Source organism: Camelus dromedarius, chromosome X (genome assembly GCF_036321535.1).
Source record: "Camelus dromedarius isolate mCamDro1 chromosome X, mCamDro1.pat, whole genome shotgun sequence".
Classification (NCBI taxonomy): domain Eukaryota; kingdom Metazoa; phylum Chordata; class Mammalia; order Artiodactyla; family Camelidae; genus Camelus; species Camelus dromedarius.
In genome coordinates this window covers 84,885,536-84,908,355 of record NC_087472.1, presented here as the reverse complement: position 1 = coordinate 84,908,355, position 22,820 = coordinate 84,885,536, and the positions used below count along the sequence as shown (strand labels likewise).

General features: G+C 40.2%; 1 protein-coding gene and 1 long non-coding RNA gene across 3 annotated transcripts in view; both read right to left on the bottom strand.

The window, feature by feature from the left end:
* The window catches only part of LOC135320279 (uncharacterized), a 150,725-nt gene that overhangs the window by 85,762 nt on the left and 42,143 nt on the right, over window positions 1-22,820 (bottom strand). The window lies entirely within an intron of this gene.
* Window positions 15,180-15,981, bottom strand: LOC116150945 (ferritin light chain-like). Its single transcript, XM_064482916.1, has one exon. The coding sequence runs from the start codon at window positions 15,940-15,942 to the stop codon at window positions 15,385-15,387; it is 558 nt and encodes a 185-aa protein (XP_064338986.1). The 5' UTR covers window positions 15,943-15,981; the 3' UTR covers window positions 15,180-15,384.

Here is a 22,820-nt window from a genome sequence, read left to right as displayed (position 1 = left end):
TGAAAGGAAAGAAAAAAGTGTATCCACAAATGACAAATGCTGGAGAGGCTGTGGAGAAAAGGGAACCCTCCTTCATTGCTGGTGGGAATGCAGTTTGGTGCAGCCACTGTGGAAAACAGTATGGAGATTCCTCAAAAGACTAGGAATAGACTTACCATATGACCCAGGAATCCCGCTCCTGAGTATGTATCGTGAAGGAACCCTACTTCAAAAAGACACCTGCATCCCAATGTTCATAGCAGCACTATTTACAATAGCCAAGACATGGAAACAGCCTAAATGTCCATCAACAGATGATTGGATAAAGAAGTTGTGGTATACTTATACAATGGAATACTATTCAGCCATAAAAGACGACACCATAACGCCATTTGCAGCAACATGGATGCTCCTGGAGAATGTCATTCTAAGTGAAGTAAGCCAGAAAGAGAAAGAAAAATACCATATGAGATTGCTCATATGTGGAATCTAAAACAAAAACAAAAACAAACAAACAAAAAAAACAAAGCATAAATACAAAACAGAAATAGACTCACAGACATAGAATACAAACTTGTGGTTGCCAAGGGGGCAGGGGGTGGGAAGGGATAGGCGGGATTTCAAAATGTAGAATAGATAAACATGATTATAGTGTATAGCACAGGGAAATATATACAAGATCTTACGGTAGCTCACAGAGAAAAAAATGTGACAATGAATATATATATGTTCATGTATAACTGAAAAATTATGCTCTACACTGGAATTTGACACAACATTGTAAAATGTTTATAAATCAATAAAAAATGTTGAAAGAAAGAAAAAAGTGGTGAAAAGACACACATACAATATGGCTAAATTAATTCCAAGTTTGTTAACTACAACACATATAAATCTAGCAGCAGGGAAGTGACCACACAAAGCAGCATGGCTCTGCATGGCTTTCAGAGGTCACCACCACCACTAAGCCTTTAACAAGGGAACAGCTGCCACTGTCACTGTCTGCACAGGGCAGTCTTGCTGGATCTAAGAAGCTTAATTTCATGTTTGTAATTCAGGATGATACTTTGGGAAAATAGTAATAATGTCACAGACATAGCTTAACTTTTTTTTTTATTCTCAGGTCCACTTTAGAACCCCAAATCCCTCCTAGTATCTGAGGAAAGAAACCCAAACAACAAAAATATATTGAAGATAAAAATAATATAGTGACTAATTTTAAGATTCTTTCATTTCTTGTTCTATTTAGAGCCTTTGACTAATAAACCTGCCCCCAAATCCTTACCTTTAGAGTTATCTCAAGCAACTAGGCACATGAAGTTCAACTGAAGGATATTTTATCTGTGTGCTAGTGTAACCTTTAGTTAACACAGAAACCAAAAACTACATGTGGAAATTGCATTTTGTTCTAGGGTAATTGCTCTCCTCCATAATGACGAGTGTGGTGGGTGGATTTGTGAGCTTTCACTGCTAGTCACACATCTGCTATTCCTCACCCTGATGTAGTCATCTTTTGCAAATTACTCTCTCAAATGGGAAGCTTCATCTGAAAGTAGACACTTTACTAGAGACACTATTTGAGTAACAGTTTGAAAGAGTTGAAGTTTAAAGGGAATACCATGGAGGGCTGATAACTAAATCAACCACAGGAAGCTGAAATGAATGAGTTATTGACCTGACCAGTGCTTGCAAGGACAGGAAAAATACATATATTCTCTCCACCTCAGTCTCTTCTAGTGACACTTTAGGTCTGGCTCCATCAACCTATATTTTAATTACTGTTTTACTGTCCCTTCCCCTTGCTCACATTTTTAGGTTTATCCTGTATTAAAAATAATTGTATCCCTACCTCCCACAGGCTGCCAAACTCACTGCAATTAAATTTTTAAAAAATTCTCATAACCTGCTCACTGCTTATCCCTCTGAACTGTGTATTCCATTTTTGCTGCCCCACTGAAACCACTCACCAAGGTCACAGATGAACTGCTAATTGTCAATCCCATTGTTTTTTCCTTCTCCCTATTCCTCTCCATCTCTCTCCATTTTTTTTTCATGTTGTTCTCTTTGAGCCTCTCTCTTCTCCTGATTTTAACACCAAAGCCTCTTTGTTCTGCTTCTATATGCTCCTTCTCTGTCTTCTGCACTGATTTTTCTTCCTCCTCTTGCTCCTAAATCCTTCCCAAGACTTTCTCATTGGTTATCTTTTTCCTCATTTTTGAATCTTGCTGAGTTCACCAATGTCCGTGGTTTCATCTGCCACTTATATCTCAGTGCAATTATTTTCTCAAGCTCTATTCCCACGTTCACAACTTCCTAGTGGACATTACTCCCTGCATAATCCAACATCTCAAACTCAGAAAGCCCAAAGGTAAATTCATCATGTTCTTCCACAAATTATCCCCTTTCCCAAAGGCTGGAAGCCTGTTCTTTGTCCATCACTTTATCCAATCAGTTGCCAAATCTGTAAGCACTCTGCCTTTGCAACATCTGCATCTGCCTCCTGTATTCCATTCTCACTACCCTACTCGCAATCCTCACAATCACTCATTTTGCTTTTGTAATAAGCTTCTGATTTCTCTTCCCCTACCTTTCCTTTCTTGTTCCAGTCAATCAAATTCAGTGTAGTCAAATTAATTTCCTAAAGTAGCGCAATAATAGTTCACTTGTTCAAAAACCTTTAATAGCTCCTCCGTTCCTTTTCAGTTAAATGCAAAGTTTTCATCCCCACATTCAAGCTGCTTTGTGATCCATCCCCAACCCATCTATGCTTGGCTTTTTCCCATCTACTCCTACTATATCCTACAAGAAAACTGACTTACTTGTTCCCTAAATCTGTCTCCATATTCCCTATCTCCATGCCTCTGTTCATACCACTTCCCTCATCTCAGCTTGTGAAAATTTTGACCAATATTCAATATCATTTTGGATGTCTTCTGTTCTGTCTTCTCTTGTAAAAATCTGGGTGAAACTTCTGCCAAGACCCCATCTGAAACTTCAGTTACAGCAATTATACATTTTGCATCTAATTACAGTTTTCTGTGAACTTGTTTTATCCCCCTACTCAGACTGGAACCTGCATTTTTAAATTGGGTAACATATTGGACACTATCAGTGCTCCACCCAGATATCCCTTTTTGCCACTTTACTATTATGTGCCCTCCCTCCAGCAACGTCAGTGTTCTCTGAATTGCCAGGCCAGTGCCTGGCAGCTCTTCTTCAGAGCTGCCCTCAGGCAACTGGAGCTGCTTTGCCCACAAGGTCAGAGGGCTAGTGCTGGGAGCTCCCATCCCCCCACTCTACCTTGAGGAGGGTGGTTGCTGACCAGGGGATTTTGAGCCCGAATGGGAGTATGAAAGCACAGCTGCCTGACCTCAAGATGATACAACTTGGAGGGCTGCCTCACACTGAGAGTCCCTCTGCAGGATCAGGCTGAAGTTAACCCTTGCAGGATTTTTGCTGAGATATCACCCTGGCTTGACTTCCTCTTCTCTGCTCCCTAACCCATCTGCCTGTCTCTCAGGGTGCTGCTAGGCAACCATGGCCAAGACAAGAAATAGTTCTGGGTACCTACCACATGCCAGGCACCATGCTAAAAGTGCACATATGTAATTTCATGTAAATTTAACCCTCACAACAACCCCGAGAGCTAAGTACTATTATTATTCTGAATTAATGGATGGAGAAATTGAAGTTTAGAGAGGTTAAATAACTTTTTCAAGGCTATGTAGCTACTAGGTGGCAGTGCTGGGAATCCAAGCAAGGCTTCAGAGGCAGTTCAGCCAACCATTTGGCTAGGCTGCTTCCAAAACTGCTAAATGGAAAGCAGACATCTTAGAGGGTCCCCCATGATTCCTGGCTTTTGGTTTTCACACCCGTATGTAGTCCCCTCCCCTTGAGTGTGAACTGAACCTAGTGATTTGCCTCTAACAAATACAATATGGTGATGAGATGACACTTCCATGATAGTCACACAAGATTGTAAATTCCCTCTTGCCAGCAGACCCTCTTGCTGGCTTTGATGAAGCAAAGTTGCCATGCTGGGGAGGCCTATGTAGCAAGAAATTCAGGGTGGCCTCCAGTCAAGAGTTGGCAAACAATTGAGGCCCTCAGTCTGAACATTTGCAAGAAACTGAATCTTGCCAATAACCACGTGAGTGAGCTTAGAAGTGAATCCTTTCCCAGTGAGATTATAGCCACAGTCCACACCGTGACTGCAGCCTATGAGAGAGCCTGAGCCAGAGGGTTCAGTTAAGCTGTGCCTGAATTCCTGACTCATAGAAACTGGGAGATAATAAGTGTGCGGTATTAAAAACCAAAACCAAAAACCAAACCAAACGAAAGCAACAACAACAGTAAAAAACAACTGCTGCCTGGAAAGCAGAGAAGGAGTCAAGCTTGTTATTCTGTGTTAACACTTGCAACTTCTGGCTCAGTGGCTTACCAATAAAAATTCTAACTGATAATCTATCACCTCTGGTAATTTTACAATTCAATAAATTTAGCTAGAATGGTGGCAATAAACAGCTAGAAAAGCATTAACTTTCCAGTGTGATTGGTACTTAGTGCCCTTAGAACAACAAAGTAAACAACAAATAAACTATTTGTGTGTATGAGGATTGGGTAAAGAATTTTTTTAATGCAGCCAAATGAGCTCATGCCTTTGTGCTTGTTTCAATTAATCAATCAATAAGCCACAATGCAAATTGGTTACCAGCTGGCTTTTTGTGCAATTATAAGTTAAGTTATGTTCAGTGCCTCTGAGTCAACATCATGTTTTCCAACATGTGCCTCTCCCTGCCCCTGCATCGCCACCCACGTATAGCACAGTTGCCATGTAAATGGACATCAGCCAAGGATGCTTTCTCCAGCTCTCTATTCCTCTTGTTGCCATGCAATGACAGATTAAAACTCAGAGAAGATAGAAGTAAAATTGAAAAACATGCAGCCCTTCAACGCCCACAGCAAGAAAAGGTAATAATGGAACAAATGACAGTGAGCCGTAGTCAGCCACAATGATGGCAGGAGTAGAAAAAGTCCAGAAGATAAAAGCAATTGCATAATGACCCACAGGGAGAAACACACACCTTCTCCATCCATTTCAAACAGCGGTTGGCAACAACTGCCCTGATTTATCTGAGATTGTTCTCGTTTTAGCACTGAAAGTCCTGTGTCCTGGGAAACAGCTCAGTCCCTGGCAAACCAGAATGGCTGGTCACCCTAGCAACAACCATTAAATTTCCAAAGGGCTCTGCTCCCATTGATGTCTACTTCTTAATTGGAGGGGTCAGTAAAAAGCCATTTTCTTAAACTTTTCTTTTTGAAAGCTATAAATTTTCTATTGGCAGAGCTTATTTTTTAAGGTAGTGCCATAAATTCTGTTTCTTTCACTAAAAAGTGAAAAAGACATTGGTAAGATTTTACTAATCTTACTCAGATGATATATTTAAGATAACAAGTAGGGGATGAGATACAGAAGTAAGATTGGAAGACAGAAAGCTGTCAAAAATAAGGACCAAAAGCACATTTAAGTTAAATCGATTATACTTCAATAAAAAAATTCATCAGGATATTATTGACTGATGCAATCATTTGGCTGAATATAAAGGCACAAATTAATTAAGCTGGTAGTTACTTTTCACCCCTAGAGATGTGGGCCTTACAGTTTTCAAATTTTATAGCTAGAAGATACCTTGGAGGTAATCTAATCTAAGCTCCTACTGTTTAGATGGCATTCAAGGAAGCTTAAGCTTGCCTTTTGCTGCCTGTTGCAGACCACTGGTTTGGGGAGATCTTAATAGGTTTATATGATAAAAGGGTTCCTTGGTCACATAAGTTTGGGAAATATCAAGGTAAGCAATATCAAACAAGTTTCTTGACTGCAAGCATTTTATATGCCCACAGTGACTCACTCAAAAATGTACATTTGAATCACCTGGGGAACTCTTAGAAACTGCAGGTGACTGGGCTCCCCTCAGATCCAGGGAATAAGAGAAAAAATATCACTCTCTGGATGGTTCCGATATTCACCTGGTAAAGAATCACTGGCTAACATGGATGAAACTAGAGATGATCATATTAAGTAAAGTAAGTCAGACAGAGGAAGACAAATATCATATAATATCATTTATATGTGGAATCTAAAAAAAAAAAAGATACAAAGTTTATTTACCAGAAATAGACTCACGGACCTAGAAAACAAACTATGGTTACCAAAAGGGAAAGGGCTGGGAGGAATAAATTAGGGGCTGGAGATGAACAGACACACACTACTATATATAAAATAGATAAACAACAAAGACCTAATGTACAGCACAGGGAACTATATTCAATTTCTTATAATAAGCTATAATGGAAAAGACTATGAAAATGAACATATGTATGTACGTATAACTGAATCGATTTGTTGTACACCTGAAACTAACACTGTAAATCAACTACACTTCAAAAAATAAAATTAAAAAAAAAATCACAGGCTACTGCACACTATGAATCTGTAAGAGCAAGAAAATATCTGCAATATATGCCAAACTTCTTGATCATATGTTTTTTCTTCCCTCTCTCCTTCCCTTCAACCTACTTTCCTTCTTTTACTCTTCCATCCTTCCCCTTCCCCTTCCCTCTTTCCTTCCTTTTGGTTTTGGGAAATACTGATTTATACTCTGAGGTTTTATTTGTTTGATCAACCATTATAAGGGGGAAAAAAGAAAATCAGAATGATATCTGTAAATGAAATTTTATTTATCTAAAGACAGACTACACTTTCTTTATCTAACTATTTGATATGAAAATTAAAACCATATAGGAAAGTAAGGGGAGTAGTACAGTGAACCCCCTTAAACCATCACCGGCTAGTTTCAACAGCTATCAACAAATGGCCCTCTTGTTTCATCTATACCTTCAACCACTTCTCCCCTCTCCCCACCGCTGGAGTTTTGTGAAGCAAAATCCAGATAATCATATTATTTTACTGATAAATATTTCAAAGTATATTTCTAAAAGGTAAGAATTCTTTTAAATATAATTGAAATACCATTATCACATCCAAAAATTGACAATAATTCTTCAATACTATTAAATATTCAATTAGTATGCAAACTAAGAAATTAGCTTAAGGTGACTTGACATCTCAGTGATAATAAATTTTCCTAACCAGAATATGGTATGTCTTTTCATTTGTTCATGTGTAGTCTTGTGCCTATCAGAAACGTGTTATAGTTTTTCTCATATAGGTTTTGGAGTTTTTGAAAATAAGTTTCCACCTGAGTATTATATTTGATTTATTTTGGTTAATTATTTGCTGTTTTAAATGGGGTCTTCTCTTCCATTATTTTTTCTGTTATTTTTTATATATACAAAGCTTATTAATTTTAATCAACTTTATGAAGGTATAATTTACATACAACAATACACACAGATTTTAAGTGTACGGTTCAATGAGTTTTAATAAAAGTATATACCCACTTAACCACCATCCTTGTTATTGATTTATATATGTATATGTTGATTTTATAAACCGTTTATTTACTAAATTCTATCTTTAATACATACTTTCACAATTCTTACTAGCTTTTGGCTAATCATTTGAAAAAGGATCACATTCCAATTTCTTTTTTTGGTTTTACTTCTCACTCTATCCCATCATGCCAAAAAGCTTTTCCAGTCAATGCTGTTATAGGAATAGAGTCAATGTCAAAGTCTGACTGCTCCTAGAGATGTAAATTGTTGTTACAGGCATAAAGAAACATGATTCTCTTTGCAACAGGTGTCATGCTAAATGCAAGTTTACTGATGCAAACAGCTAATAATAATTGGAATGTGAGCTGACTCAAGAATAGATATCTGGCTCATTAATATTTGCTTCAGAGAAATAGGCTCAAATGTTCTTCTTGAGTCTCAGTGGGTCCAATGACCTGGGTGTTCAGATGAATAAATTTATAGCTGATCTCAGTACTAGAGTTGTCATTACTCAGAGAATTCCAAATGACCACTGTCTGGAAAAATGTGTTTACCAAGCCCCAGCTGTTATACTTAATAAATATTTAGGAAGCTACAGTGACTGGCAATGGTCTCAGTGCTCCCAAAGTGTGATGATTTTATTTGAAAGTTGAAAGGCAGCCAACTCACTCACCTAGCTGATACCAGAAAAGAGTAACAGTTTCGCATGGGAGTGTGCGCTTTACAGGTGGAGTCTCCCCTGAGACAATCAACACTATGGGGATAGACTGTTACCTACCTCAGGGCTAGATAATGAGCCCCCCATGGAGCAAGGATGTGGGGGTCAAAGGGTGAGGCACACTGCTTGAAGGATAAAAGGAGAAAAGAATGGGTTCTTCTGGAAGTTCCTAGAGCCAATAGAGGCTGTAACACATAATTTATTAATTAATCGTTGTCTTAGCTTGGGGTTCTGGAAAAGCAGACCCTCAGCAAGGATTTGGGCATGACTAGTTTACTGGGAGAGGAGGTATGATCTCCAGAAGCATGGTGAAGGAAGGTAGGAAAATTGATAAAATGTGTGTAAATGAAAGGATTATTACTGCTGCGGGAAACCCGGGGCTCAGTCTTACTTGGCATTTTCTGAGATACTGTGTAAAACATGTTTCAGAATTGTCCTGCTGACAGCTGAGGACACTGAGATATTTATACACTAATTTCCATCCCTTATCAGTTCAAGGTCATTATGAGGGAAGGGGCAAAAGTTTTTACACTTCTGAACTCTCCCATATGCAGACCAAGCATGCTCCTGTGGCCAGAAAGTACCCTCTGGCAAAGAGCTGTATGAGAACTATTTGCAAGCAATTTCCAGGGTAGATGAAGAGGATGTAGGTGCTGTAATTCTATATTGCTTGTGTTCCTTTCTGGTTGTTTTTTATTTGTGAGTTTCATTTTACCAACAGGAATGTAAACTCTCTGAATGCATGGCCCACATCTTAAAGTATTTGTATTGCTTCCTCCATAAATTCTGGTGATCTCCTTGCTACTGTTAGATTAAATCCACTAAACCCACCATGACCAGGACCTTGCCCAGACTTTCTCTCCAGACTTCTCTTCGCTCTCTCATTCCAAGCACTCCAGTCATTCAGTTTGCCTCAAGTGCCTCCTCTCTGTCTAGACCTTTTCTTCCCTTGTCCAACTGGGCAACACTGATCATCTTTCAAGATCAGTTAAGTAATTCTTCTTTCATAAAAGTATTCCATGTTCCACCCAAGTAGAGCAGTCCACCCTTCTTTGCAAACCACTACTTGGCTCTTACTTCTACTATACAATTTACATACTGTACTGAAGTTTATGTTTTTATGTGTTTGTCTTGCCTACCAGAGTGTGATCTCATTGAGAAAGTAAACTGTCTGAAATATTTCTTCATCTGCAGCACTTAGAGCCTGGTACAGAGTAAATGCTTAATAAATATTTTTGAATGAATAAATGAACATAACCAGTAAATACTTACAAATTAGATGAAACAAGAGGCTGGACATACCTGCTTTGGGCACCTCTAATAAAAACTATCAAATATTTGTAGATTGAATGGAGAATATCCCCTAGAATTGCATGTCATCGCCCTTCAGCCAAAGACAACCAAGAACACACTTGTAGTTAAATACGGTGGAATTCTACTCATTGAAGAGAAAGAACACACATCATGAGGGACTGTGGGTTGTCTCAGTAAGAATATGTAGAAAGAAACTATTGTAGGATTTGGGCTTTGGATAGATGATTTGGGACCAAGGAAGCAGAGACCAAGGAAGCAGAGATTTGCTCTAGATTAGATGTCATCAGAAAGTGAGGGAATGCAAAGATTGGGTATTTTGTGAAAGTCACAGTGACTCTGGTTTTGCCTGTGCTTAGACAAAATTATGAAGTGACTTCGTTTTGTTTCATTTTATCATGGTCTCAGAGTAACTTTAAGTTTGGTCTTCTTTGAAATTGTTCATGTCCAACAGAACAAAATGGCCTGGCTGTGAACGTTTGACTGGCTTGCAATAATACTGGGGTCTAGTTGTGAATGTCAGATAAGTTTTGAACATCAGGGAATGCATTTTTTGAGATGATGATCAAAGAGAAAGGCCCCAAAGAAAGGTTATAGTATGTCTACATACTGATAGCATTCACAGGTGTGGAATAAGAGCTGAAAAGAAGGGAATAAAAGTGAAAAATCCTGCTCTATGATTTTTCAAGTTGACAGGAGTTTTAAATCCTGAAGCTCTGCATAGTACTAAAGGCATATCTTGACTGAAAGAAACTTTTTTTTCACCAGAAAAGCAAGTAGCATACATTCTTCTTTGAAGATATAAAATCATAAGGTCTAGAAAATTAAAATGCTTAATCCAGCAGCAATATCACTTGCTCAGTGATAAAATAATAGGATTTCCTTTTCCTTGCCTCCCTGTTCTGACTACTCTCTTTTAAAAAAAATATTGTTGACATCCTTTTTTGGGGATGAGGGTTAGATGAGAAATCTGAAAGTATATAATTTATGTCGGGGAAGGAAAAAAAATTTGTAATTTTCTTGTATTTAAATTGTTTTTGAAGCCCTGTGACTAGAAATCTGAGTCCACAGGGTCAATATTATAATATTCATCCAACAAATTATTTTTGAGTACTTGGTATAAGTTAGGCACTATGCTAGATGCAGTAGTTATAGGTCTAAAAGATCTGTGATTGACTTTTAGGGGACATTTTTTATTTAGATATAAATCCAAACTTTCAGAAAAGTTGCAACAATAGTTTACCCTTCCTACCGATTCACCAATTGTTTTTCCTAACCATTTTTGAGCAAGTTAGAGAAACTGTGCCCAGCCTACCCCTAAATACTTTGGTGTATATTTTCTAAAAGCAAGGACATTCTCCTACGTAACTACCACACAATTATCCAAATCAGGAGATTTAACATTGATACAATATCATTATCCAATTCATAGTCCATATTAAAAAGTTTATAAATTGTCCCAATGTCCTTTATAGTTTTCCCCCTACACTGGTCCAAGATCACGCATGTAGCTGTCATGTCTCTAACCTGGAACAATTTCTTAGTCTTTCTCTGCTTTTCTTGACCTTCATACTTTTGAGAAGTACAGGCTAGATATTTTGTAGAATGCCGCTCAACTTGAATCTGATGTTTTCTCAGTATTAGATTCAGGGAATGAATTTTTTGCAGGAATATGTACTTGATTTAAAATCCCAGAATAGCTGCCTCCTCCTACATCCCCCACACTTTGACCTGACGCCTCATGCAGTTGAGGGCCCTTCGAGGTCTCCTGGTAAAATCCAGACTTTTTTCTGCTTCCTATTAATCCCTAACTTAGCCAACAGAACTGCTAAAATCCTGGGGATGTCTGCTTTTTGGGGAGTTTATAATCAGCTGAAACCTTGTATTAATTCAAAACTCTTTCCTAATGTGTGCCCTTTCCCACCCCTATGGATTACTGCCTGTTTCATTATTATTGCAAAGAATAAATTATTCATCAAGGTGGATAAATGGATTATGGAGATAAATAACATGACATGAATGCAGTAAAAATGTCCTTTTCTAAATAAGTAGTATTTTTAACCTAACCCTCTAAGACTGTACATCTTTCTGGAGAGAGTCAACCACATAGATTCCAAAAGTAAGAGCCTTAAACAGGCCATATAGTAAAGAAGTTCAAGGCCTCAGTGATGCCTGGAGTTTTGACTGTGCCTTTTCAGTTCCTGCTCCCTCATGCTGACATACCCAAGGCTACCAAGAAGTGTTAAGGAGGAGGATGTGTGGGCAAAAAGAGTGGGCAGAGAAGAATTGGAAACTATGCAAAGAGTAGCAGCCAGCAGCTAATTAGTTTCAGCTCTGAAACGACCCTTTTGTGTGGCTTGTCCTTCCAGAGAGGTTAAAATGCTATCATGCCTACTTTTAGCAGTGGGTCATCAAAACAATTAATCCCAGGTCCTAAATAAGGTGGCTCCCCTTATTCGGCTAAAGAGAAAGTGGTCCTCCTTCATTTTCTTTTTTCCCCTTCCTACATACTGAATGTCACAACCAAGAAATGAGCAAATCCCCACATTTCACTTCCATACAAAGGGCCTATTTAGAGGGAGAAATGATCATTAAAGAATCTTGTAGAATCTAAAGTTATCTATTTTCCTGAAACTGAGAAGCAAGCTTGAGATGTTACTATCATAGTTCTTTACTAAGCTCTGCTGGGATATAAAATCAGTTGATAAAAACAGCTAACCAGTATTGTGCATTTAGCAAGTGCTGGGCCATGACTTAGGGATCTTATATGGCTTGTTTCATTTAATCCTCCCTAAAATCTTTGCATTGGATAGTATCATCTTTATTATGATCATGTCCAATTTTTCAGAGGAGGAAGCTGGGACCAAGAAAGGTGAAGAGACTAGACCAAGATGAGTTAGCAGCAAGATCTGAACAGTCAGACCCAGCACCCATTGCTCAACCACTATGCTTTCTGCCTTTCAGACTGCAACTTGCCTACAGTCTAGTGGGCACCATAAGACGACTAAGAGAAGAAGAATGGATGCCAGATGACTTGTTTGGGTTGGTCAAGGGAGATTTCACAGAAGGCAGACTGGAACTAGGCTGAAAAGTAGACTGAGTTTGATTTAGTGAAGAGGAGTATGAAGGGCTTTCCAGGTGAGGGGAACACATGATAACTGCAGGTACTGGAACAGCAAATGGAGCACTTTGGCTACAGCAGAGAGCTCCTGCAGTCGTTTGCAGCATTCCTAGGCCTCATACTTCTATAAAAAGAGAGGAAACTTCTACTCTGGTCCCTAATAGGGGATTATTGGAGTGAATGTGGAGAGCCTGGTGTTTTTTGGTACACATTAGCCAGAGTACAGGGTCACTTGTAATGACAAGGCAATAGGGCCTGCCATGTCCTCCCCACTTCCCTTGGGTCACCAGCATTGCCCTGGGTTCCACTCTTCACAGTATTAGCGGAAAAGGCTGAGCTTGCCTCTGGCCAGTCCAGCCTGGTTTCTGCTCTGAAACCGGGTGGTTGAATTTTAATTTAGGGTGTGGCAGTAGGAAGCCCTAACACCTTCTCCAGTTTGGTTTTAGCACCCATAAAGCTGTCTTGATTTCCATCTCTCTTCTTGTGTCTGTTCTAATTGATGTGAACTTGGATGAAAGTAAAGATGAGCAATTAGTATTCCCCAAACTTTCAACAATAGGGAAGTAGTAGAAGTTTTGATTTAAAAAGTAGAGTACACATGGTAGACCAGGGAGAGCCTTGAAGGCTGGTATAAGAACTTAGTCACAGCCTACAGGAATCAGTTATTTTAACTCTCTGTGCAACTGCGCCAACACACACACTCACATACACACACAGTGGTCAGCCATAGAGAAAATCACTGCAGGATCTGTTTCCAAGTTAAGCTCTAGAATTTTAATGTCATCAAATCCCCATTTTCCACAAATAAATTTGCCAAGAAGCTTAAGTAATTTTTAAAGCTAAACTAATATTTTAGCCATATGTCTTTGAATCATTTATTGTCTGCTCAGCTACTTGCTGTTTTTCAAGAATTATTTGATTGCCAAAAAATATTTCAGCCTATTTGGGGGACTTCAATAAAGCTTTCTCTTACAGCCCCATTCTTGACATTAAAAGACACTAATAAGTAATGGTTTGACAAATACAATGCCATTATTTGGAAACAAATGGTTGTATCCTTCCCAAATAACCTACCAAATTAGACTTTCAATTGGCCTCATAGTTATTAGGTGGTTTTGTTCTCATTCAGATTTATGTGCTTAGATTTGAGTGCTAATTTGAAAATAATTTTAAATATAGAGATCCGAGTTTTAATCCAAAGCTAAAAATTGTTAACTGCTTCCTTGTATCTCTTATTGCCCACTACTAGCAAATGGGCAAAACTCTTTTCTGTAAGAATAACTTTTCCAGTATATTCTTTTTTATTAGCAAGACTTCGTATGAAAACAGGAAGGTAAGGTTTCTCCTTAACTGAACGAAACAGTTGTCCCAATCTCTGTAAAATATTCTTCCTATGCCTCTGACTCTTGTAAGGTAAAACAAATGATAGTATGCCTTTGGTCTTCCTGCACTGGGAAGGAGAGTTGTTGTAGGAAAAGAATTGATTTTTTTTCCATTTCTGTGTTTTGAGAACAAGTTATAACTTCGCCTTTTTAAAATGCAAAGAAAATAATACACAATTATTAGGTTGCTATTTGTGGGATACAAATGTACGGATTTAGTAGAAAACAACTCACACACAAAAATGAAACACATTTTTAAAAGAAGGCTACATTTTACAGCTTCTCCTGCTCTCGACTTCCGGAATTTAACTTCCCTCTGACCCACCTCCATTCTAATCATTTTGGCTCTCTTAGTGCTTATCTTCTCTTTTCTCCAAAATGAACTGCAGAGCCATTTTTAAATCTGCATTTTAAAGTTCACTTTATTTATCTGTTTATACACAACCTTGTTCCCGAAAGGGTTTAAGGTGGCTTAAAAGAATCTAGCAAGTACACCAAGGAATCAGTAATGGAAGAATCCGGAATGAAGTGTATAAAAAATGCTTATACAACCCTACTTATTTACTCTGGGTGGGCCACAAATTTGGCTCTAAGCTTTTTAGCAGGCAGTCAGAAAAGGAAACTTAATTAGTTACATCATTTACAGTGTCCATAAAACAAAAACAAGCCAATTACCCAAGCAAAGCACTGTTATTCCTAATATTAAGACCAGAAAGACAGTTCTCTTGAGAGGCTTCATAAAGAAGTCAGTGTATGATGTAACAATCAGTGTTCTCAGTAGCAACCTAATGGGAGACACAAAGATGAATTTCACAGGTTTCTTTTTTCAATAAAGGCAGATGGCATGACACCAACTTAAAAATCAGGAAAAGCAATTTTATCAGGAGTTTGGGGGTTGAGGGGGGAACACAATACAATATGGTCAAGGTACTCAACGCTCTGCTCGCCAAAACCAAAGACACATTTTAGAGCAACAGAGTTTTCAATCCGGTACCCAGAATGACTTCAGAGAAGTCATGAAACCTCTAAAACTGTATGCAACGTTTTATGGATGGTGTGTTTATCCTTCTTGACAGGAAAAACATAGCTTATCAGATACTCAACATAACCAGGTGATACACAAAGTTAGGAACAATTTCTTTATTTAGAAAATCCAGAGAATTAAACAGACTACAAACCATTCAATTCAGATATTTTTATTTATTCCCTCACAGCCTAGCTTTTTTTTCCCCTCTGCAAAAACAAAAACAAAAAACAAAAAAACACCTTTTTTGTTTCCATCTGGTGCCACGGCTTGGGTGAAGGTTTCAAGGTGGTGAGAAAGTTGCCTCCTGGCTGGAGAAAGAGGCTCGGGCAAAAATGATGCAGGGGTGCGGAGGCAGAGGGCTCTGCCAGAGGCCGCCGGGCTCCCGGGGCTCCTAGTCGTGCTTGCAGGTGACCCCTTCGAAGAGATACTCGCCTAGCTCGGCCTCGGGGCCGGCCAGACTGTGGAGGTCGGTCAGGTGGTCACCCATCTTCTTGATGAGCTTCATCTCCTCCTCTAGGAAGCGGATCTCTAGGAATTTGCAGAGGGGAGTGTCTGCATTCGTAGAACCCAGGGCATGCAGATCCAGAAGGGCCTGGTTCAGGCTCTTCTCCAGGGCCACGGCGGCTTCCATGGCGTCCACGCTAGCACGCCACTCATCTGGGGACAGCTTCTGCACGTCCTGTACCAGGGCGCAGCAGCCGCACAGCTTCTGCATCTTCAAGAGACGCTGGGCGCCCTCGCGCTTTTTCTCAGCCAACTCACGGAAGAAGCGGCCCACACCCTCCAGAGCTACCTTGTCGCCTTCGAAGTATAAGCCCAGGGAGAGGTAGGTGGACGAGGCCCGCAGGTGCAGGTTGATCAGACGGCTGACGGCGGCCTTCACCTCGGTGGCATAATTCTGCTGGGGCTGGGAGCTCATGGTTGTCAACACTGAGGAGGACTTCTCCATGAAGTATGGTGTGAGGCTGATCCTGGAAGCAGGGTATAAAGCCGCCAAGATGGTGCTGGAAGTTGTGAGTGAAGGGGGGGGGGGCGGCTAGAGGATAGTGAGGGGCGGGGCTAGAGGATAGTGAGGGGCGGGGCCAGATGATAGTGAGAGGCGGGGCTAGAGGGTAGTGAGGCAGGCAAGGGAATGGGGAGGGGGGCTGGGATGGGGGAGGGTCGCCTGGGGTGCGAGGACCCAGTTTGTTCCATCCAAGTGCTGGTGAAGCTAGACAGATCTGGGGGTCTGCTGGGCTCAATTCCTCAGTCTAACTTTTGGCAAGAAGTTAATTCTTTCCTAATTATTGGAAGGGAGTCTTCATCATTTTGCCCCATTTTTTACCATAATTCCATGGTAAAGTAAGAATGTCTGAGGTAAAAAGGTTAGAAGTATTGATAGTGAAACCCCTCCAATCTTCATTTGTGATTTAAAACTTCCTTGTTTCTTATTTTAGAGCCTGTGTAAATATATTTTCCCCTGCTCCTAATCCCTCACCAACAAGGTGACTATTAGTTCCAGTCTGCCCAGAGCAGTCTTGTTGTCCTGGTGTAATTATTAATAGTGCCCCCTAAATTAATTAATTAATTAAAAAATAGCACCCCCTTTCACACTCAAAAGGGTCTTTGTTTCGAATACACTGAGAAGGACCAAATCCACCCTACGGAATGTGAAATGGATAGAGTTTGCAAGACGTTGAGCTTGGGCATAATTCCCTTCCGTTTTATTAATTAATCGTATCAGTAAGAATCCCATCATAAATGTTCTACTATTCAGCCCTCATTTTTTTCATTTGTTGATGCATTTATTCCTTCTACTAAAAGTTTCAAATACTGTTTATGTGCCAGGTGTTTTGTTAGGTACTGGTGGCTTCCTGTGGTTACCCACATATTCCACTATTAACTGAAACACATCATGTGAATGGGCTCTAAAGATGAAAATGTAGGTTTGTAAATCCTACCAAAATAGAAAATAACCCATACAGGATGCGTTAGCCATTCTCAGTTGGAAGATGAGGGCAGAACTAGACGTTCTCATAGGGGCTTTTCCAGCTTTGTGATTCCATGCTTAGCATTTTATTTTCCTAAATACCACTTGCCTGGGGCTGTTTCACAATTATAACACTTTCATGTGTTTTCTATCAAACAAGAAGGCATATTCTATTCAGGGTAAATAATATTTGAACCTCAGAGAGGAGAATTTTGCTCTAAACTTTGGATCTAGTTCTAAATGAAAATAAAAATCCATTCTTTTGCAACTACTTTTAAATTTTACTTTCTATGTTGTTGAAAACTGACATCTTAAAATTTCAAAAAGACAGCTGCAGTCTCCCTTCACTGATGAAGCTAAAATATGAACACATATCCTGTATCTAAATACAGGATATATTCTCCATTTTTTTTTCATGGAGGGCTGTCGTCCCAAAGCATTCTCATATTGCATTTGAGGTTTGCAAAAACTGTTAGAATTCAGGAATAGCACATTTTTCAATCCTGGAAGGAATTAATTGGGTAAAACATGAGTAGTCCTGCAGCCTTTCTGGCCTTCCTTCCAGGGCCACAAAGAGGTTAGGGATGGAGAAGAGGGGGAAAAACAAAAATTCAAATCCAAGAACAATCTGAGCACGTACCCAAATAGGAGAGAATTTATACTGCATGCAATACCCTCCAAATGACTGCAAAGAAAACGACCATTTTCTACCTTGTGCATAAACCATTAATCATTATATTGACCTTGTAACAAGAAAATGCTAAGCTTAGAGAAAACTTCACCATATAACATACTTTCTGTATTGCGGCATGTCAGGCTCATTTAATATATTTCAATTTCCTATACATTTACTTATTCTTGGAAAAGAAAAATGTCTATATAAACCTTCGCAGATGAGATAGTTTCCTGCCTTGTGTAAATGTTGATAAATCTTTCCCTCATCACTTTAGAGAGAAGAAAGCCAGTGTGGGAGCTGTACTCTGGTGGGTGGTTAAGCACATAGTCGTTGGAATGGGACGAACAGGGGCTCAAATCCTAGCTGTATCACTAGTTACAAGCGTAACCTTAGGCGGACAGCATAACCTCTCTGAGCCTCAGCTATCTTGCCTGTAAAATGGCAATGTTAATATCTTACAAGCATACCACAAGGATTCAATGATATAATGCATGAGAAAATGCTGCCAAACAAGTAGAAAGCACTAAAAAAAAATAGTGCTGTATTATCAATCAGTTTTGCAATAAAATTGTGGAGACCCTGTCAAATTCTATTAAGTAATATCAGAAGCATATACCAGTATGTGTTTGATTTATGTTTCCTCACTGCAGACCTGTTTTGCTGAATCATAATCTTCTGTGGCAATGTCATTTCAAGTATGGAAAAGCACAGAGGCAAAGCTTTGGGTGTCCAAGGTCTAATTCATTTAAAGCATAAGCAAAGTCAGCTTCTCTTACTTCCCTTGGCTAAGTGAGATTCAACACCACTTCCTGAGGTCCTTTGTGACCCTGCCGGCTGTGGAGGGAGGGAAGCAGTGCGTAAGTGGCAGAGGTCTATTTCTTTTCCCAGTTCTCCAGCCCAAGATCATCATCCACTAAAGCAAGAAATATCTAATGACCTTATAGTAGAGGGTAAGATTACAGAACATCCCATATGAATAGTAGAATTCACCTCTTCTCCTTCTCAAATGTAGACTTTGGAATGTTTATGTCTTGGGTCAGATTCCCCAGAAGCAGACCTTGAGATGAGGATTCCTATGCAAGTGGTTTGTTGGAAAAGTGTCCCGGAGAGACCAAAAGAGTGTGTAGGACAGAGAAACAATGGAAGCCAGGAAGCAAGGCTGCAATTTTAGGAAGTCTCAGTTTCATAATCATCCCGGTGTGTAGCTTTGTAGTCTAAATTACACCTAAAGTTTGTTTCAACATGGGCCAAAGGAACTGGACTTTTATATTTCTGTCCATTGCCTAGAGAGACCTTGTTAGAATATGCAGTTGGAGAGATTCTTAGAAACCACGTTCTGTTACTAATGCATGAATCCCCTTAAGAATGTCTCTGATAAATGATCATCTAGTCTTTGCTTAAATACACCCAGGTTACCCAGAACACATTAGCTCGTGAGGGACACCTATTCCATTTTCAGTGAGTGTGATGTGGGAAAACAGAGCCACTTGGGAGCCAAGGTGACCTGAATTTAAACCTGACTCACTTTGTAACTTTGGGCAAGTTACTTAACCTTTCTGAATCTTACTCTCTTTAGCTATAAAATACCAGTAGTAATATTATCTATCTCTTAAGATTACTGTGAAGGTTAAATAAGATAATACAAGGAATTTAGCACAACTTCTGACACATAGTAGGTGCTAAATAAATATTAGCTGCCTTCATTCCTTTCCCTTCTCCATCCTCTCAAATCTCATGTGTCAGCTCCCTGCCTCACAATAAGTTTGATCCTTTTATTCTGGTTCTAACTTCCGGAAGAATATAAAATAAGCCCAGCCCACCTTCCCACTGGTATGACTTCCCTTCCCCACCGCTGCTCACACCTGGCTCTGTGGGCCTCTGTTCTCCAGTCACTCTCCAGAAGGGAGACAAATTCAACCACATCCTTCCCTGGGACAACATACACTTGGAGATCACATCCTTTTAATTTTGATGCATGCGTATCAAAATGGGAAAATGGGTTCTATGTAGAATAGTGTTCTCTTGTAACATGAAGAAAACAAATCTGTCTAATTGGGAAAAAGAGGCACAAAATGATTTTTCTTTCCTTACTGTGCTCCACTGTGACTCTTACAAATGTTTCTTCCAATTTGCACTTGTGTCTTAGCCCTAGTGCTTTCTGTTACTTTTTAAAAGGAGAAATGTAATGTCTCATAGAAAGAAACAAGATTCTGAGTAGAGGTGGCCTTATATTTCAGAAGGGCTGGCAAGTCGGTCCTTGGTGGTTGCCAAGAGGTGGGTTGGACAGACACAGCTTGAGCTGGAAAGAACATCCAGCCTTGAAATTTGAAGTGGCAACTTTTGCAGTGCCACTCTCCCTTCCCCTGCTTGAAGCCCCTGAATGTTCCTTCTGGTCATGCTGACATCTGGCTGGAGAAGAGACTCACCCAGCAAGAGGCTTTGCTTTTCATTATCTATAACATGACCGTGTGTGTGTGTGTGTGTGAGAGTGTGTGAGTGAAGATGTAAAGACATATATCAGAATGTTAACAGTGGTCTGTATCTGTCTATAACAAATTTGTTACTTTCTACTTTTCTATATTATCTGAATTATTTAGGGAATGAGCATGTACTTAAAATTACCACAGAAAACTCAAGAAAAAAAGACCTGTTTCTATTTTCAAAGAAAAGTGGAAAACTTGTTCTCCTCTTTCAAGTAGGTCATGTGATCTTGGTCCACAAAGCAATGAACAGGGCTCAGTGTTTGTCTCCTGAAGCCAGAGCTGGCTTGATGAATGGCATCCTCCAGCCTTCTGGGCACCAAGCTACTTTGCATTTGAGAAATTAAAATTCAGGAAAATGAAGGGCATCTCTTTACATGCTCCCTCTCATACTCTCTTGGGACTTTGTTGACACTCCTTCTACCCCTACTAGCCACCAATAACCCGACCTTCAGTCTGGGATGGGGAAGAAAGGAGAACCCCTGCTGGACTGAGGTGACTAGTAGGGCACCAGTGCTGCCTTAGACTTCGTCCTTATTCCCTGCTGGGCCTGGCACCGTGATTGACACAAAGAGTCACAGATTCTCAAGGGTGATGAAAACTCAAAGGTCACTTGATCCCCACCCTTATCCCCATTGTCAGTGCTTAATAATTACTTCATGAACAGGTTAAATGTGGCTACTGGTCACTTTAGCTGCTCAAGAGGTTTGAGCCACAGAATCAGATGCCCCAACTCACCCAAACACCATCCCCAGCCAGTCCCCTTTGCCAATGTCCAGGAATCCAAAGACATGACTCAGCATTTATGTCTCTATGACTTGGGGCAGAAGAGGCTACTGACCCATGGTGGAGCCAGCACCAACCACAGGTCCCATTTACAGCTTCAGGGGCTGGTGATGATTGCGTGTCTGGCATCAGTACAAATCTCCCCTCCCATGGTCCCCATGCCCCCTCCTCGGGGTGCATGGACATGGCTGCAGGCCAAAACACAGCACTGTTCCCCAGTTCAAGATAAGGAAATATCTATCTGGGCCTGATGCTCTATATAAGCACCAGATGGGAATGATTAAAATTAAATTAAATTAATGTTTGACAGTCCGTGAAGGGCATAAATTGCATGGTGTGCTGCTTGTCCAATCTGTCATCTTGTTTCCCTTGGCTCAGGTCAACAAACAACAGCCGAAAGCTCCCTCTCTGGGTCAAACAGTAGCTGATTTCTCTGCTATGGAAATGGCTGCTCAGTTTCCTAAGCAGAAGGCCCCTATGCTGCCAAAATCGTGATTAAGATGCCTTAAAAGGCAGAGAATTCTATCTTCTTGCCACAATCTCCAGCAACCATCTCCCCAACACACTATAACAGCAATTACTGGTTAGAATTCAGAAACTGGGAAATCTGAACCTGGCCTAAGAGCGAACCATTGCCAAAATCACAAAGCAAACTCCAGCTCTAATGACAGCCTTCTTCATTCACATGGTTTCTAGAGCATGTGGGCAGTGCTAGTGTGTTATCGAGTTGCAGAAGAATCCACGGTATCACATTTTTAAATCACCCATCTGCTAAAGTACTCCCTTCCAAAGAACTTTCAGATTCAGACATTTGCTCTTTTCCCCCTGTGTTATTCAGGAATCAGGGTTCCAATATTTACAATGTCCTTCTAGCTACTTATAGCCAAAGGAACACTTCAACTTTTGTACTTTTGCACAAGAACTCTGATGAAGTTTTCAAAATGTTTAGTGTATATTCTTTGGTGACAAAGCTCTGTGTTTCCAGGAGTAAGCCAAATTGTAGAAGCAGCAACTAAAGCATGAGGAGGGTGATGGAACTGGGCTGTGCCACCCAGATGGCCCTTAAGGAATGAAACACTTATTCCCCCAGCTGCTGGGAATGCTGCTGGAAGGCGGCCTGCAGCTGTTGGCCCACTTTGGAGGTTGGCTCCGCTGAAGAAAGCCGCCTTGCCCACCATCTCCTCTCCTTCTAAGGTCAGCCCACACCCCAGCTCAGGACGGCGCTGAGCGGCAGGCTTTTCTCACTATTTTCTCTGCCTGGGCTTGTCTTCCAGATTACTGCCTGACTCCTTCCCTGACTTCTTTGGGTCTCTGCTCAAATGTCACCTCGTCACAAAGGCTTTTCCTGATCTCTTTTCTAAAGGAACACAAACTTAGCCTGTCCCCACAGCCCCACCTCCACAGCTTCCTGAGCCCTTCTCCTGCTTTCAGTTTCTTCATAACTCTTACCTCTACCTGACATTATTTAGATACTTGTCTATCATTTAGTTTATTGCCTGTCTCCTCACTAGGATGTAAACTCTATGATAGCTGGGACTTTAGCTGTTTTGGTCATAGCTTTATATCCAGTACCTAGAAAAAAGGCCTAGCACATGTATAGAGGTGCTCAGTGAATATTTGTGAATAAGCAAATGAATGAATGAATGAATGAATGAGTGAATGATTAGTTGCCTACTATCTTAGCTACTTCCTAGTACTTAGGCTGCCTAGCTTTCTCCCTCCACATCCTGAGAGTCAGAGTCCTGCCAGCATAATAGTCAAGAACACAGGCTTTGGAGTTAGGTTGACTCATTCACTTAGTTCACACACAATTACATAGCTCTTAAGCTGTGTCAGGCATTGCTTTTGGTACTTTATTGATATTAATGCATTTTATGCCCATAACAGCTCTAAAAGGTAAGTACTATTATTATTCC

Excerpts from the sequence above, each read along its gene's own strand:
- LOC116150945 (XM_064482916.1), bottom strand. The coding sequence starts at position 15,942 with ATGGAGAAGTCCTCCTCAGTGTTGACAACCATGAGCTCCCAGCCCCAG.